This window comes from Parasteatoda tepidariorum, chromosome 5 (assembly GCF_043381705.1).
Source record: "Parasteatoda tepidariorum isolate YZ-2023 chromosome 5, CAS_Ptep_4.0, whole genome shotgun sequence".
Lineage (NCBI taxonomy): Eukaryota > Metazoa > Arthropoda > Arachnida > Araneae > Theridiidae > Parasteatoda > Parasteatoda tepidariorum.
In genome coordinates this window covers 7,856,220-7,875,448 of record NC_092208.1, presented here as the reverse complement: position 1 = coordinate 7,875,448, position 19,229 = coordinate 7,856,220, and the positions used below count along the sequence as shown (strand labels likewise).

Genomic DNA, 19,229 nt, shown 5'->3' with positions numbered 1-19,229 from the left:
CTAGTGATCCTTCTACGACAGCTGATTCTTCTACAATTAACGTCGCAGGTTGCGAAGTTTAACTTCTTCCGCGCGGAGGGACTCCACGCACTATTTTTTTTACATTTTCTTTATTATGAAACAAATACTATATATCGAGATGTTCGATCACTTATTATTATAACGAGATACCCAATTTCTTATATGTCAGTCGCTGTCTGTTAGTCGATTACTATTTCTATCGACGTCATGTATCAAATTATACACTATCCGGCCAAAAGTATCCGGGCATCCAGTGATATGGAAAAAGAGCCTTCTGAGGCTCTTGACTTCAATCACAGCTGAAGCGTGTGCTTGCAGTGAGGAGGGTCGATTTGATTGGCTACGTAATCTGCTCTCTAATTCGTCCCAAACGCGTTCTATGGGATTTAGATCATGGCTCTGAGAAGGCCAGTCCAGTTTTTGAACAACCATTTTGTCAAACCACGTCTGTGCAAGCATCGATGTGTGAATGGAGTAATTATCATGCTGGAAGAGAAATGGGCCTTCCCCGAAATATTGCCATGCCATAGAGTTGAGAGTGCAGTTCGTAAAGTTCTAATACGAAAATAAACACTAATAATTATACATTGTTTGTTCTGCTGATATTTTTCAATAAAAACATTTTTACAAAACAGCCAGATGTATATATAAATAATAACAGCGAAGAAATCTGAAAATAATTCTTTTTTAATTTCAAAGAGCGAACTTGTATGGATCAAGCATCCCTATTTTATGTAAAGAACTCCCCTAGCCATTCGTCTGGAGTGGTGGCAGCGACTATGGTTACGATGCTTACCTATTTCAAGTAGGATTGTTGGGTCATTATTTAAGACAGGTTTTGACTCGAGTCGGTGAGATAAAAGGAATCAGGGGGGAAAGAAGCTCTCCCCTTAGAAATGACCTATTTCTTGCTTTCATAGCAGCAGACGGTTTTAGACTTCGGGACAAGGGGAGATATTTTTATAAACAAACTATCCTGTGGAATTTGAGAGGAGGATTTGTGGTGCAGTCAACGAGTGTTTTCTACTTTGTTTACATATACATTCACTGTGGGAAACTTGTAAAGTTTCGCCTTTCTTGTGTTGTCTATTGCAGCAAAAAAAATAAGAATGTGAGGCTCGAAGGCTAAAGGGATAGAGCGTTTGCCTTCCAATGACGTGAACCGGGTTCAAATTCCAGCGATGGTATGTCTATACGAATTCCGCATCAGGCTTGCAACGACTACAGTGCTGACGTGAAATTTCTCAGTGGGAGATGGATCATGGATTAGAGTCCCTTTTGCCGTAAGGCGAACCGGGAGGGTTCTCATGGTCTTCCTCTCCATGTAAGGTAAATGCGGGTTAGTTCCATCCAAAAAGTCTTCCACGAAGACAAAATTTCTCCTAATACGTGATCCAACAGTTGCCTGGTCTTCTGGATTGGGTTCAAAATTACAAGGCTACGTAGTTGAACATTAGTAGTCGTAAATTCAAAAGCTGGATCGGCTGTTGAACGATGGTTATAAAACAAAATTTAAAAAAAAAAAAGGATGTTTCTCCGTAAAAAGTAATAAAAAGCTTATGCTATGTTATTATAAATGATGTATGAATTATTAAGTTATGTTATTATAAATGATGTGTAAAAGCTTCCCCAATCTTCACTGAACGCTTCCCCCTTGTTTGAGATAAATGGATGGATTTGAATTTTTTTTCCATTTAGCCATACAAGTGAGACATTGTTTCATATGTATTTTTATGTACTGAATTCAGTTTATCTAGCTTATAGTCATATGCGTTTTACTAAAATAAATACAAATTTGTTTTTGTGACTATTTAAGCATCCGGCATTGCTATCTAAACAAGTGAGACATTGTTTTCTGTGTATTTCTTTATGTTAAATCGAATGAAACTATACACCAGTCAATAGAACGTATAGTTCAAGAGTTGCAATTGTTTTTGTGTGCTTCTTTTAATATGAGTTACTACATTTTTTTACTTTAAAGTAAAAAAATGTAGTAACTTTAGCCCTTAGATAGCATGCTATCTAAGGGCTATCTGAATATGTAATGTACATTTTCCGCTGAATTTTTTTAATACTGTATTGAATGAGGAAAATTCAAGGTTCCAAATATAGTACTTTTTATACGAAAAGAAGAACATTTCAACTTATAAAATGTTAACTCTTTTAATTCGTGTTTAGTCTCGTTCGATGTAACGAAAAAAATATATATACATAGTAAACAACACCTCATTTGTCTGCATAGAAATGTAAGATAAGTAAATAAGAGCACAAACACAAAAATACACATAAACACAAAATTGTGTTTTTTTTCACACAAAACCATCATATCATTTTATTTTATCAATTCCTGTTTTAACTCATTCAATTCAACAGGAAAAATTACATCCAAAAACATACGTTACGTATTCATATAGTTCCTGGATAGCTATGAAAAGTGTAAACTTAAGTACATGTCTAAATGTGTGCTTTTTATGAGTAAAAATTTTTGAACTTTTTTGTTCTAATGACTCGGGTATTATATTATTCGCAAAATACATAGGAATCAATGAATCACTTATTTCTTTGAATAGTTCTTTATTTCATCTATTAAATTATTCTATCAATAAAAGAACAAAAATGTTCTTTTCGAGCATTAAAAAACACTATAATTTCTAAGCTATTTATCCAGTCGTCTTGGAATCGGCCTCATTTAATTCAGCGTGCAACAATGCCTCACTTTCCTGTTAAGAAAAAATTTAATTGTTCCCCTCGAATCGCCCTTATTTCCTTCAAAAAAGAGGGAAGCATACATTGGGGATTAAAAGAGAGTTTTCAAGCATGTCATTTATAAATATGCCATTCTTCCACGTATAGCACGACGAAGCTTTCTATGAAAGAAAATCTTGAGTATTCAGAAAGGAAAGTATGTTACTGGACTATTAAAAAAATTCATAGTCATACTTTTATCGTGTCAAAATATGTTGCTGTATCAATTTGGAAGTCATATATATACAAATACTTATCGTACAAATATAAATAAATGAAAAAATTGAAACATTTAAAAGCCTGAAATGGTGTTTCCTTTTTCATCAGTCAGTACTTCGTTTCGCGTGAAATTTAATGAAAGAAACTGTGGCATTTGATAAAATAAAGTGAGCATAATAAATATTTTTATTTGATCGAAAATTACATTTCATGGTAATTTTGATTTAGCAATATTACTTTGCAGGCAATATCAACTTAATTTTAAAATTTTCTCTAACACGTGTATTTAAAAATTTATATGTTTAGTAGGCATACATTAGATAAACATGAATGAACTGATAGTAGTAATGGGAAAAAAAGGCTCGTAGTATCAGACAGTTGGAACATTTAAATTTGGTGACGTGGACCACACGTGCTACCACATAATCTTCTTTATTGAATTGATCTGATACAACGAATATAAAATAATTAAATATTCAAGTGAGCTCAATACACTATATTTTTTGTTCAAATAGAGCTATAAGTCAGAAATTATCACTGATGTTATCTTTAAAATATGTGAAAAACTGAATAGCTTATAGTAAAATTTAAAACAATAACTAACGCTTAACCCATCAGAAAATTCCGTTTCGTTTTTCGCTCATCATCATTTAATATATGATTGAAAAAACTGTATTAACATCAAGTGTCATCGACTACAAGTTTAAAAAAAATGCATTTGAACTTGAGTATAAGAATAAAGAAGTATTTTATTAACGATTGAAAATTTGAACAAGATATAGGGAGAGTGTGAACTAATACTGGGAATTGAAAGAGAAAAAAAACTATTTGAGGGATGAAGTGTTAATGGTAGCAGAGCAAAATTATCAGGTTTAAATTTTATCTCGATAGTATCAGGAACTAAATCTCGGTGTTAATAGAGTGGAGGATTTTGGGTTCATTTAAGTAAGTAAATTATAATTTTAATGTAACAGTCTGCTTACGAACAAGGTAATAAACTAGTGGAGGTTTTGAGCGGAGTGAGAAAGGATGGAAGCCTCTAAGGAGATGTGGAAAAAAAAAGGAATTGGTCAAAATAAAAAGCACAATAACAATTTGACATAATGAACATAAGAGATTGACATTTTGACTATTTTATGAGCCAACAAATCTGGCCTAGAATTTTCTTTTTCCTCACAATAATTTTATTTTACTTTTTAATTTACAACCGTGCTGCCATCTAGTGTGGCAGAAACTAGACGTCCAAATTAGCATGACCAACGGTATCTCACCCATTGTGGTTGTCCTCACCCATTGTGGCTCATCGACAAGACCAATTGCGCAGCTCATTGGAAATAAAAAAATTTACAGCCGTCGCTTATTTTACGACATCCGACCCGAATTTTGGGTTTACGACTACTAATGTTCAACTCCGTAGCCTTGTAACTTTGAACATAATCCAGAAGACAAGGGAGCTCCTGGATCAAGTATTGGAAGAATTTTTGCCATCGCGGTGGGCTTTTCGATGGAACTAACCGTCAATTGCGTTACATGGGGAGGAAGACCACGAGAACCTCCCTCGTTTAGCCTGAATGTAAAGGGATTCTAACCAATGATCCGTCTACCACTGAAGATAATTCACTATAGTACTGTGATTGGTGCAGCCGGATGCGGAATTCGTATCGCCCAGTTATTGCCGGGAATCGAACCCGCTCACCTCACTGGAAGACGAACGCTCTATCCCCTGAGCCATCGCGACTTTTCTCACAATAATTGATACTCCTAGAGGGCTGCGCCCCTTGCTCGCTAATGCTCGCCAACCCCTGAAAATTGCTACACAATCTTATATGGTTTGCTTCGCAAACCAAGCTCACTTCGCTCGCCACTAACTCAGGTACATTGCAAATACACAAAATTCTAAGAATTAAAAACAATAATTCAAATCCATACAACAACTTTTTTTTTTAAATAGTATTATAGGAAAACGTTTCTCTATATAACATAAAATCATAATGGTCTAATTTTTGTAAATTGATATTTAAGATATATAAGAAAAAATGAAATAAATTGAAGGTAAAAAATGTATTCAAAATTTTTTTTAAACTTAATTTGCGTAAATCTTCCTAATTGTTATCCCTCCAATAAATGCGAGTAACCAGGTAAGTGACATTGTAAAATAAATAAATAAATAAAATTTCAAACAGATTATGATTAAATGTAATAAGTAACTCTAAATAGCCTTTAGTATTAAGGTTATTAATACTATTTCAGAATATATATGCTAAATATAAATATAGATCTTTATTTCATTGTGAAAAATCTGCAAAGAAGATTTCAATAGAAAAATCAAACATTAATGCTATTTATAAACTTCTTCCCTGTCTTTAAATAAATTCTAAAGTTGATTTCACCAAATTCACTAATTTTGCAGCATGCGAACACTTTTTCCAGTTTTTCTAGAAAATTCACAGTTCAGTAAAATTTTATTAAATTCTTCTCTTTTTCCAGGAAACAAAAAAAGTTCTATAGTATTTTTTTTCTCGTGACTAAATTTGTGAGAATGATTGCTAAAGGATGAACTAGTCTGAAATTAAATCACTCTAAGGTGTTTTACATAAATCTTATCAGAGAATATTACAGTTAATGAGGATATTTTGTCACAAAAATGGCTGCCCAGAAAATTTTTTAATAAATTTCTCTACATTGCTAGTTGAAAAGAGTTTGATGAAGTCCTTTGATTAGTAACCCTATATATCAATTTTTTCACAACGATTACAAAATGGCGAGAGTAGAACGATCCGCTGTAAGCTCTTGAATTTTAAATAAATGTGGCACATCAACTCTAAGAACATAAATGTTCATCTAAATAACAACTTAAAATTTGCACCACTTGATTTTAGATAATTAAGTTCTGTGTTCGAAATGTATTTAGTTATTGACCACATCAGTTAAAATATTTTCCACCGTATAAAAACTAATGAAAAAATAAAAAATTTTCTCTTCAAATTCTTCATACCTCTGGATAAAATAAGATTGCTGTTGGTCTTGAGGTTTTTAACACTTGATTTCAGATAATTAAGTTTTGTGTTCGAAATGTATTTAGTTACAGATGCGGTCACATCAGTCAACATAAGTATTCTTCCACTGTAAAAACTGATTAACAAAATACAATTGTTTCTCTTCAAATTCTTTATACTTCTGGATAGAGATAAGATTGCTGTTGGTCTTGAGGTTTTTAACACTTGATTTCAAATAATTAAGTTTTGTGTTCGAAATGTATTTAGTTATTGACCACATCAGTTAAAATATTTTCCACCGTATGAAAACTGATGAAAAAATACAATTTTTTCTCTTCAAATTCATCATACCTCTGGATAAAATAAGATTGCTGTTGGTCTTGAGGTTTTTAACACTTGATTTCAGATAATTAAGTTTTGTGTTCGAAATGTATTTAGTTACTGATGCGGTCACATCAGTCAACATAGGTATTCTTATACTGTAAAAACTGATTAAAAAAATACAATTGTTTCTCTTCAAATTCTTTATACTTCTGGTTAGAAATAAGATTACCTTTGGTCTTGAGGTTTTTACCACTTGATTTCAGATAATTAAGTTTTGTGTTCGAAATGTATTTAGTTACTGATGCGGTCACACCAGTTAACATATGCTTCAACTTAAAAAACTGATGAAAATATACAAATGTTTCTCTTCAAATTCTTCAGACTTCTGGATAGAGATAAGATTGCTGTTGATCTTCTGATTGCCAAAAATAATCTCTTCGCATGTATGACTGCCCACTTGAATGATTGCAATTCACTTGATCCATATCCTGTAGAAATAAAAAATAAAGTTTTAAAAAAAATAGTGAATAACAGCAATGCACATTCCATCACGTAACGAATGTGTAACATATTTAATTTCAAGCAAAATTTTAATTATTTGTAATCACAATTACGTGAAGCAGGTAAAAATAATACGTATGCATCTATTGGAACGAGTTTTACTTATTTTCTGTATAAAAATCCTTATCTTATTTTTTAAAGACAAAATTGAAATAGTAGAAATTTAAATTTTAGCAAAATTATTTGTAAATGTCAAATTTGACGTAAGTTAAGGGAGAAGTTTTGAAATAAGTAATTAAAAATGAATTTTTTAGGTCAAGTTTTTTAGGTCATAATTCATTTAATAGTAATTTTACGGTATACACAATCAAAACAATTAGTTAACCATAAAATGACGCTATTCAAACTGTTAACTAAAAATTTATTGGCTGTGTGTTTACTTAATATAAATAAACAAGCAAAACTTTTTTCCAGGTCAACAAAACCCACCTCAAGAAAGCATTTAGTTTCTTGCAACTGCAGTGACACAAAGCTATATCCGTGAGGGCTAATTTTTCACTCTCAGGGCAGACAGGGTTGGAGTTCGAACCCCAAGATTCAAGGAGTCAACATATTCACAGTATGATAATTTCACAAGTGATATACTCCTTAATTGATACATCTGACCAAGTGACAAAAAAAATTCCAAAACAAAAACCATAGCATTTCCTATTACTCACGATAGATGGCACCACTAAATAATGATATTTCTGTATATTTAGTGTACAAATTTTGATGTCGGTACTACTACGAAATTACTGCCGCTTACAAATTGCAGTAATTTTGCCATGTTTCCACTTCAAAAATTCTGAAGCGGAATTGGTCAAATCACCACAGCCTTCTAACTGCATTTTTTTGTAGATTTTCTGCAGCTTATTTTTAGCTGGGAACCACAGAAGAAAAACACGAAAGATTACTAAAAAATATTCCATTCGAATTTCAAATTCAATTAAAAAATATTCCTAAAATCAGATTACTACAGCAAAAGTAAAATTAATCAAAAAAAAAAATAATTGTTACTGGAACATCACAGGTTTGAGTACAGTCCAAAGGCATTTATGTTCTTTTTAAGAACTCTGTACATAGCCGCAAATTCCGAAACTTCTGAGTGAAAATTTTGTAACCTTCACAATAAACATACTGCTTGTTTCATTCTTCTGTCTTCTTTTGCTTACGAGATTTTTAATTTTGAAATCAGTTAAGCTGGACGCACTGTATTCGTAAGTTATCAAGAAACTTACGCTTAAAAACTGACTTTGAAAGACGCGTGATTACATTTAGCCCATTCTTGCCTGGAGTGTTTTTAAAAAGGAGAGTTACTTTTTTTAAAGAAGAAAAAAAAAGCATAGCACAAGTGAATGACTGGTCGATGTGAATTTCGCATCCAGCTTGCACCGACCACTGTGCTGACGTAAAATATCCTCAGTGATAGACGGATCATGGGTTAAACACCCCTTGACGTCAGACTAACTGTGAGAAGTTTTCGAAGTTTTCCTTTCCATGTAACGCAAATGGGGGTTAGTTCACTAAAAAAGTCCTTCACGAAGGCAACTTTCTCCCAATACTTGATCCCAGGAATATTCTAGTCTTCTGGATTGGGCTCAAAATTACAAGACTACGGAGTTGAACATTTGTAGTCGTAAACCAAAAAATTGGGTCGGCTGTTAAACGACGGTTATAAAATAAAACTGGATCTGGACTTTTTAATACATTTTTTTTTTAAAGTTAATGTGGTATGTAACACAAAAGGAAATATCCACTTTGTTTAAACAAATATGTACTAAAACTTTTTCCAGATAGTAGCTTTTCATATATTGGCTATCTAAATGGGCTACAGATGGCCTAAGCAGAACTCTCTACCTATGGCAACATTCGCCTGCTTTCTCCTTTAGCGTGAGGAGAGTCATTGGAGAAGTAAGTACGTTAGTTTCTGTCGTGATTTTCAAATAGAATAAAAACTTTTAAGTTGGTTGGTTGGTTCTAATGCCACTTGCCACACGGACAAGCCTGCTTGGTGAAACCGAGAAAATTTAAGGCAGAGTGCGCGATTCCTGTTTTTCAGAGGAGCCATCTATGGTCAAGAATTCGACTTCTGCCACATCATACGTCACACCTGTTTATGAAAACTTTTAAGTTAGACAGCTATATGGAACTGCAAACTATATTGAACATAGTTGTAAAAGAAAGCGTCGCGAAACTTTAAAAAATATTTTTGACAATCAAATTCGAAAAATATTAAGGAGAGGGAAAATATCGTAGTACATTCCTATACAACTGAGAAGAGGAGGGAAGGGGGAAGGGTCAGTACATGGAACCGCATTTAAATTGCGTTTCTAATTGCGTTTTAAAGCATTAAAATGGAGAAATCGCTGCTTATATACTGCATACACATATGGGTCTATATCTCCCCTTAATATTTACCTATGATATTCAAACTCGAACAGGTATTAGATTATAACATACTATACTACCATACCAAAGAAAATAATTATAGACAAATTTGGAAACTCGGGAAATAATTAAAAGAAAAAAAGGACGTGACACTTTAAAAAGCTGTACATATAAAAGGCTCCGTATCGTCCCTTAATATTCAAACTCGGTCANGAGGACCAATACCGCACACCCTCGGTCCCTACGCAGACTGATCCAAGTGGTCACCCACCCGCACGCTGACCGTAGCCAGAGATGCTTGACTGCGGTGATCTGCTGGGAACCGTGTCTTAACGATCAGTCCACTGCGGGACCATTGATATCTTAATATCATCTTATAATATGAGATAGAAATCATAATCCTTTTTATACCGTGCTACCTCACTTAAAAAGCACCTTTTAAAAAAGCTAAGCAGTTTTTAAAAACGCTACGCACCATGTTTTATACATTAGTCACTCAAATCAACGTAAAAAAATCGTCAAAATTCTAGATAGTATTTAAGTCCATCTCCCTTTCACCCCTTATCCTTTTAAGGACGCAGCATGAAATTCAATGATATCTTAAATATCATCTCATATTATGGGGTAGAAATCATAATCCTTTTTATACTATGCTACTTCACTAATGGGGAAATAAAGTTTTTAGAATTTTTATTTGCTGCAGAAAAAAAGATTTAACACAAATACAAATGTAAAAAATTAAATCAAAATCAATCAATATTCTACAGCGTCTGTGATTTCTTTTTCCTCCCTTTACGAACGTCGTTGAGAAACTATGATATAATAGAATCATATTATAGAATGAAATAAGAGCCAAAAGTAAAGATAAATAACAAAATATGGTAACCCAATTACATGCAACCGTTCAGGCAATTAAGCAACCCTTTCGGCAACTCCGAACGGAGGAATTGCGCTTACAGTTGCACTTACACTTACAGTTACACTTACGGTTGCAATTATTTTTCTCTCGTGTGATAGAGGCATAAGTTCACTAAAAAAGTCCTTCACGAAGGCAACTTTCTCCCAATACTTGATCCCAGGAATTTTCCAGTCTTCTGGATTGGGCTCAAAATTATAAAACTACGGAGTTGAACATTAGTAGTCGTAAACCCAAAAATTGGGTCGGCTGTTAAACGACGGTTATAAAATAAGACTAGATCTGAAGTTTTTAACACATATTTTTTTTTTAAAGTTAATGTGGTATGTAACAAAAGGAAATATCCACTTGGTTTAAACAAATATGTACTAAAACCTTTTCCAGATAGTAGCTTTTCATATATTGGCTATCTAAATGGGCTACAGATGGCCTAAACAGAACTCTCTCCCTATGGCAACACTTCGCCTGCTTTCTCCATTAGCGTGAGGAGAGTCACAGGAGAAGTAAGTACGTTAGTTTCTGTCTTGATTTTCAAACAGAATAAATACTTTCAAGTTAGACAGCTATATGGAACTGTAAACTATATTGAACATAGTTCCAAAAGAAGGCGTCGGGAAATTTTTAAAAAATATTTTTGACAATCAAATACGAAAAATATTAAGGAAAGGGAAAATATCGTAGTACATTCCTATACAACTGAGAAGAAGAGGGAAGGGTCAGTACATGGAACCGCATTTAAATTGCGTTTGTAATTGCGTTTTAAAGCATTAAAATGGAGAAATTGCTGCTTATATACTGTATACACATATGGGCCTATATCTCCCCTTAATATTAACCTATGACATTCAAACTCGAACAGGTATTAGATTATAACATACTATACTACCATACCAAAGAAAATAATTATAGACAAATTTGGAAACTCGGGAAATAATTAAAAGAAAAAAAGGACGTGACACTTTAAAAAGCTGTACATATAAAAGGCTCCGTATCGTCCCTTAATATTCAAACTCGGTCAGGTATTACATTATGACATACTATACCACCATATCAAAGGATATAATTATACACAAATTAGAGGGGTCACAATGTCGGTCTACTCCCCAGATAGTGTATTCGAACGCTGCCGTCGTAAATAGACCACTTTTTGTGTCTGTGTATAAATATTTTCAATTATATTTTGTTAAATACTAATATTTTATCTTTGATTTGCGTTTACGGTTTTGCGTGGTTCGATATTCAGAACTCATGAAAACAATGTTAATTGGAAGATTTCTCTTCTAAAATAATGACCATTAAAGAAATGAAAATTCATAATTAATGCGTTTATTATGAACAGTGCATTGATCTATCTCTGCAGAGGCAATTAAACCAACTGAAAATTAACTTTTTTTGATCAAATAAATGTAGGTGGCGCTACTAGTCCAACATTCATACCGGCTTCAACATTAAATGTTTGATTCCGAGATGAGTGCAAACCACAAATAGGGCATACGTTAATTATAATTATAATTAAAATTAAATTACTTGTTTGATCCAGTTATAGTAATTGGGTGCTGCAGCCCATATTTGTGAAGAATGCATGTTATAGTCCATATTTACGTTGGAGCAGGCTGGAGCATTTACTTCGTGAGAAAGCTGAGCGATATATCGAATTGCTAATCTAAAAATAAAAATTAAAATTAATTAGTTAGTTGCACCGAAAATATAATATCTAGTGAAAATTTGATAACAAATTATCACTAGACAATCTGAAAGTTTTATAACAAATTATTTTTAGTCGTGTTAGCTCTAAGGATAGAGCTGGTCGAAACGAATTCCGCATACGGTTTGCACCAACCGCAGTTATTATTATAACCGCATTAGAGTTCCTTGCTGTCATACTGACCGTAAAAGGTTTTCGTGGTTTTCTTCTCCATTTAACGCAAATGCGGGTTAGTTTCATTAAAATGCCCTCACGAAGGCAAATTTCTCCTCCCACTATTCGATCCAAGAGTTTCCTTGTCTTCTGGATTGCGTTCAAAATTAAAAGCCTATGGATTTGAACATTAGCAGTCGTAAACTCATATATATATATATATATATATACATTAAATTCAAAACTTAATCTTCTAATGTCTTTTCATAGATGTTTCTAATTTTCCTTGAATATATTTGATACATTTGAATATGAATTGATAAATTTCTATTTGTATATTAGGATAACTAATTTTCTTTTCAAATCAAAAATGATTTCTTTTACTTTGCAAACTATAAAAGCATATGAATATAAAGGGGAAATAGGAAAACATGGAAGAAAGTAAACAATCCATATTACATAAAACATAAACTAATTTCACCATATGTCGATAACTTTTAAAGCATTGGAAAATTTTTGCACACAACTATCCAAAGATAATTCTTCGCAAAAAATAATTTTTAATAATTTATTATTTTTAATATATATTTAGAATTGAGTACCGAGAAAAGTTTCATGAACTATTTATTCTAAACTTTAGACTTCAAAAAAGCATATTAAGCTAGACGGAAGTAACGTAACCAGTGAGCGAGTAAAGCGAGTTCGAATTGCAAGGCAATCCTGAAGGGAACTGTTAAAAATAGTTCCGGGGATTGTCGAGCGTCAGTGATCAGGAAGTGGAGTTTTATAGTTTGCATAATATTAGAGAAGTCAGGGATGTTAAATTCATCTTCTACAGTTGTTAGATTTCAAAAAGTCTGTCAAGTTTGAATATATTAATTTAATAATCAATATTCAAGTTGATAACTTTAACATTTTTTTAAAGTTATTTATCAAACCTCAATGACTAAACTTTAACATTTTTTTAAAGTTATTTATCAAACCTCAATGACTAAACTTTAACTCATTAATAAACATTGAATTAATTTTTTAAAGGTTTTTCTTCAATCAATAAACTCAGGGACATAATGTTGCATAACTCTAATTTTTTTTGAATTATCTAATATTTAATGAATATAATAAAAAACACAGATATATATTTTCACAGATTTTGTTTTGATGGCAAATTATTTTTTTCAAATAATGCATGCGAAATGTTAACTCCATGCATTACAAGTAGAATTAATTATTTTACAGCTTACACTGCATTAGAAAAAAATAATATTGAGACTAAATGAAGAAAAAAAGTCTTAAAATACTAGAATCCAGAATAATCCTAATGTCATTAAAGATATTTATTTCTTTTAGCTATATCATCTTAGGATANACTTTTGATACGCAGAATCATGTGCTCGGAATTCCCTAATTTATTCAGAAACTAATTAATAATTTTGAATAATATTTGCTTAATTTTATTCGTTGATGTGTTCTATTTTCAGCCACTGAATATTAAATTTAAAGTTTTTAAGTATTTTTGAAACTTGAACTTTGAAAAAGTTTTTGAAATTCTTACAACCTTAATATTTAAACTTTTGCAACTAAGCTCAATAGATCAAATTTCAAGAAATAAAATGAAACAAAACATACTCAAAATATTAATTAGTTATAGGATTAACAAGGAAATTATAAACTTTCAGTTCTTCGTATGTTAACAGAGCGGAAGTAAAATCTCTCCCCTGTCTGAAAAGGGATCCTTAAAAAGAAATCCTTAGGCTTAGATTAGACATCCTTAGGCCTTATGTGGAAACGTTACAGTTGAGAAAATTTTCTCTTCACACTTTTTCTTGCTTAAGTCTGCAAATTTAATGCGTAATAAATTAGAACGTTTAAAACTGTTTTTTTGTCTCTCTTTTTTGTACAAATTACGTTAATACAAAAATAAATTACCGTAACAAAATGAAGTAAAATGGTACAAAAAGGAAATAAACTTTATAATAACTCGTTATAATAACATTTCTCGTTATAATAATTTTTTCCTCAATTTTTCGAGCATTTTGAAAAGGCCATCTTCAATACTGGATGAGCAATCTTAACATCAATAACGTCTGTATTAGAAAGCAGTGATTTATAATTTCACTATTTTCGATATTTTTTTTTTTTAACTTAATTTTCATTTACACCCTTAAGTCAGTTTTTATCTCAGTTAAAGAAATCTTCCTACCAAGTCCTTTTTTTTTCTTTTTTTTTTCTTTTTGGAATCCCCTTGCACTGTTGGAATTTTTGTTCTAAAATTATGGTTGAATAATTCCACCCAATTAATCATAGAATAATTTGGTAAAGAAAGTTTTTTACGTTAACGATTTCGAAACCGTTTACAACTAGTATGGTTTAAAAAAAACATGAATACCGTTACTAAACGGGTCCTTAGCCATTTACAACTGTCATGGTTTCAAAGCCACAAAAAAAAAGATATTAACTGGAAATTGGAGATAGTTCAGCAGCTTTATGGTGTTGCCATCTATGTATGAATGAGAGTATCGTTTTTTTATACTCCAGGGTCACGAATTGAGAAGTACATGTCACTGGAAAGTCTTTATTTGTTGATAAGAATGGAGGAAATGTTGATGTGAAAATGATTTGACACGAACCTCTGTTCTGTCGGTAATGAGATTGACAGATTTCCCCTCTCAGCTATAATAAGCACTTATCTGCAAGGGATTAAGTGGCTTCATTAGGTGTATTTAGTTGGTGCGATAAAATTCAGATTGTTTAGCCGTATTAGGTGGAAACAGTCAATAAATTTTTTTTTCACAGTTAGCAGTTTTACCATATTATTTATATATAATATGACAGTTTTGTTCAAGTACACTCTATAACAAAAAAATCGACGCACCAAGAAGCAATCATCCGATTGCTTTGAAATTTCGTATGCATGAATGTTTTGAACAGATCAGGCTGGAATGATGCCGACTGGGGACGTATAGTCTCTAGCGACGAATCCCGCTTCCAACTGCGTCCTGACGATCATCGAAGACGTGTTTGGAGACGCACAGGGCAGAGGGGGATCCTTCCCTCACTACTGCACCCCATACCGGCCCTTAACAAGGCATTATGGTCTGGGGTGCCATTCCCTGTGACAGCCGGACCCCTTTGGTCGTCATTAGAGGTACACTTACTGCACAGCGGTACGTCGACGACATCCTAAGACCTGTTTTGCTACCGTACCTTTTGCAGCGCCCTGGGCTGGTTCTTCAGCAAAACAATGCCAGATCACATACGGCACGTGTTGCTATGAACTGTCTGCAAGCTTGTCAAACTCTTCCTTGGCCTGCCAGATCACCAGATCTCTCTCCCATCGAGCATGTCTGGGATATGATGGGAAGGCGATTGCATCTGGCACGGAATGTTGATGACCTCGTTCGACAATTGGATCGAATTTGGCAGGAAATACCGCAAGAGACCATCCGGGAGCTTTATCGGTCTATGCCACGCCGTGTGGCAGCTTGTATCCAGGCTAGAGGCGGGTCAATACCTTATTGAACTTGTTACTGTAACTCTGCAATAAATTATTCAATTGTTCTGAAATTTTAATCATTTACTACTCTGTACATTGTCGTCCAATCGAATAATTTTCGCTTCAATCGGACAACTCCTTCTTGGTGCGTCGATATTTTTTTGTTATAGAGTGTATGTTAAAATAACAATTAAATAAATTGTTATTGAACCATATTTCCGAGAAATTTCTAACAGTTGGAACTAAACATGTTTTCTCTCACAGAAAATCGGTATGTTGTGATAAAAGGGTGTAAAAAAAATTCTACACGTTAAAAAATATTGTTCCTTAACAAAAACACCTTAGTTCTTAAGTAAATATTTTCAAGTACGAAAGAGCTGGGACCGTAACATATCTTTAAACAGAGAATGTCGTTAATTAAAGCTTTGTTAAACTGAGAGTCAGGTGTTTTTTATTTTAAAACTTGCTGAAAGCTAGCTTTTTATACGGGATAAAAAAAAAGCAAATACTTAATAAATTGGTATTTATCAAAGCTGCGACAAAACTAGAAGCAAACATCAAGATAATCTATAAAGCCAAAATAATTCCGGTTTGTTTCTATTTACTATAATTTGTTAAATTACTTTAATTAACGTTAATTTACTTTAATTTTACTTTTGTTAAATCACTTTATGTTATCAAATTAAGCAAAACACGTTTTCGGAAGTTCATTTCGTCAAAACAAAATTTAACTGTTTTCATTTGGCACAATGCTATTGCTCGAATATAAACGCTCGAAACACAATGCTATTGCTCGAAGCTTACTCGTGATGATCAACATTGACCGAATTAAAAAACAAATTTCCAATATTTATGTCTTTAGAGATACCATAAAAAACTTATTATTGTAGTACGCAATATTAAGCACCTTAACATCAAAATTAAATACCTTTATTAGTACATTTGGCACTTTTTAAAGCAACACCTATTACCACAATACCAGTAGTACATATTACCAACATTAATTGAGCTTAATTGGCGTCAATAACAGCCTGGCGATTTTTTACGGTACCTCGAACCTTTTCTTCATTAATTTTGCTTCCAAATATATAACTTGTTTTTATTTTCAACAAATTGCTATTGATTTTAAATTACTTATTTTCATATTTAAAAAAAACTAACTAAATATAATCTTGTTTTCCAAGGGATATAAAAGTACTCCATTTGCTAGATAATTATTCCCATTATTTTTTTTAATTATGAAATGTTAAGCCTACACTAATGAAATGTGTAAAACCTACACTAATCAGTTACGCCTACACACATGTTAAGCCTACACTAAGGAAATGTTACAGTGTAAAACAAATATTTAAGATACTATTTTTTGAAAAAGATTATTAGTTAAAATTTTCAAAAAAAAACTTTAGTTAAATAAAAATATTCTAAAATTCAATTTTTCAAGTAATAAAAAAAATATTTATTAAGAAAACGTAAACAAATATTTTACAACAAAAAAAACATACAATAGTACAGAACGAACAGTACTTACAGAAACAAACAATACGGAAGGAAGGTTTTTTTTAAAAAAAATTCTAAACTGATCTACAGTAAATGGCTGGAATGTAAACATCAAAGGTTTAAAAACACAGATTTTAGAAAATCACATTCAAAGTATAAAAAGCCGTCTTTCTCACAGATTTTAATAGTTAAATTATTTTTATTATTATTTAGTAATTTAATGAAATTGGTTTTAATTATAAATTATATTTCTTTCCTTTCTTTTCGCGATAAAAAATGATTATTTATTAATGTTGCATATTAGTTTACGACAATGAGAGATCACCAGATTTAATGGCATTATTTTATTTTATTTATTACAAATACTTTACTGAATAATTTTTTCTAACAATAATTTAATGCCATTAAAAGTGAATGGATAATTTTATTTAGACTTATTACGGAATCTTTAATCATTGGGAAGATTCTAATATAAGTCTTCTAAATGTTTAAATTTGTTGCTTTCGTAAATTTACTGTTTGGATGCTCTAAAATTTCATTTAATTTAAACGTAACGAAAAACTAAAACGAACGCTAAGTGTAAAGTTAAGCTAAATTATCATTCAATGAAAATTTAAAGTTTCGCAGTTAAGACACTGTTTGTTAAGACACGGTTCCCAGCAGATCACCGAAGTCAAGCATCATCCGCTGTGGTCAGTGTGCGGGTGGGTGATCACTTGTATAAGTCTGCGTTGGAACCAAGAGTGTGCGGTATTGGTTCTCGTTAAACTATTCTACCGTAAAGTGCTCGAGTGCAAGTCGTCGGGCTAACGAAGCGAGGGTGCCATACCCTCAACAAAGGATCAAAATTGCGATGACATGATTTCGGATCATCCACAGGGATGTTTCCCAGACCGTCGCCAATAGCCCGTTGTGGTGCTCTAGTGCGACGTAAATGAACTACAACTACAGCAAATTTAAAAATTGAATTTTATTTAAGCTTAAAATACGGAACCCTTAATCATAGTGAAGAATCAAAAGTAATTTCAAAAAATGTTGCTGTTTCGAAACACTGAAATTGAATTTTATTTAAACGCAATGATGCATCGTTTGAAGACTAAATGTAAGCTAAGTCAAATGTTCATTCAATGCAAATCTAAAAATTGAATTTTATTAAGGCTTAAAGTACGTAATCCTACATCATTGTGAAGATTCAAGAGTAATTTTTCTAAATGCTGATATCTTGTTTTAGCTCTACTAACTATTTCTACTTCGAATTCAGGGTCTATCATCATAGAACTATGCAACTTTCGTCCTCGCAGCAGCTGTTTTTTTTTAAAAAAAACCACCTGTGCGACGCCGAAATTCGGAACGCTTTCAGGAAACAATCCAAAACGAATGAAGCGAAATATCTTTCAAAGATGACATGACAATTAGAGCCCGTGAGTTATCTTTTTTGACGAACAGACACAGCTGCTGAATGTCCTCCATTAACTGCGCCAAATAATGGCTGAAATTTATTTTTTTGATTATTCCTCCAAACACTTTGTATGCTGGGAATCGAAAGCATTTTTATACGAAAAAATGAGTAATATAATTAAGCTTCTACGAATTCAAGCAGTAGACGAGCTTGACCTCGGATATTATTAGCCCAATCAATCAGTTAAATCTCAGTAATACAATACATGTTTCTTTCCAATATATATATGTATATATATATANATTCATATATCAATACAAAAAGGACAAAAAAAAAAGGAAAACGAAGAAAAGGAAGGCGAAAACGAAGAAAGTTTAATTTACTGCGTATTTGAAAGCAAAAGTTAAATTGTGTTATAAATATTTAGGTTAACCAAACGCTTTGTTTTTTAAATTTCTTTGGCAAATTTGGAATTTTTATGCTCTGAAAATACATTTGTTGATAAAAACGATTTGTTTTTCAAATTTTTTATTTATCGGAAACTATTCAATCGAATTATTTCATACCGCTGACTCTACTTTAAAATTTAAATTATGTAATAACTATTTAGACAAATCAACAAATTAAATTGTTTTGATCAATTAAAAATTGATTAAAAAAATATATCAATTTTGCTCACAATTTCCGAACTTGCTTACATAAATATGATTCCCCCTCTGTTTTAGTTTTAATGCAGTTCAAAATTTGAATATAATCGTTGAAATAGCTTTCGAAAAATTAGAATTCAACTATTTGAACGATTTGTCTTTTTCTATTTATCTTTCTCTGTC

The 19,229-nt window shown here is 32.1% G+C and overlaps 1 protein-coding gene across 3 annotated transcripts in view; it reads right to left on the bottom strand.

Moving 5' to 3' along the window:
* Window positions 1–5,241: 5,241 nt before the first annotated feature.
* The window catches only part of LOC107451091 (twist-related protein), a 101,917-nt gene continuing 87,929 nt past the window's right edge, over window positions 5,242–19,229 (bottom strand). For all 3 annotated transcript variants that reach the window (XM_071180960.1, XM_071180959.1, XM_071180958.1), the window contains 2 exons: window positions 11,680–11,815; window positions 5,242–6,793 (listed from right to left, as the gene is read on the bottom strand). In XM_071180960.1, the coding sequence (XP_071037061.1) occupies window positions 6,683–6,793; window positions 11,680–11,815 (247 nt within the window). In that variant the 3' untranslated portion in view covers window positions 5,242–6,682. The remainder of the gene's footprint in view (window positions 6,794–11,679; window positions 11,816–19,229) is intronic.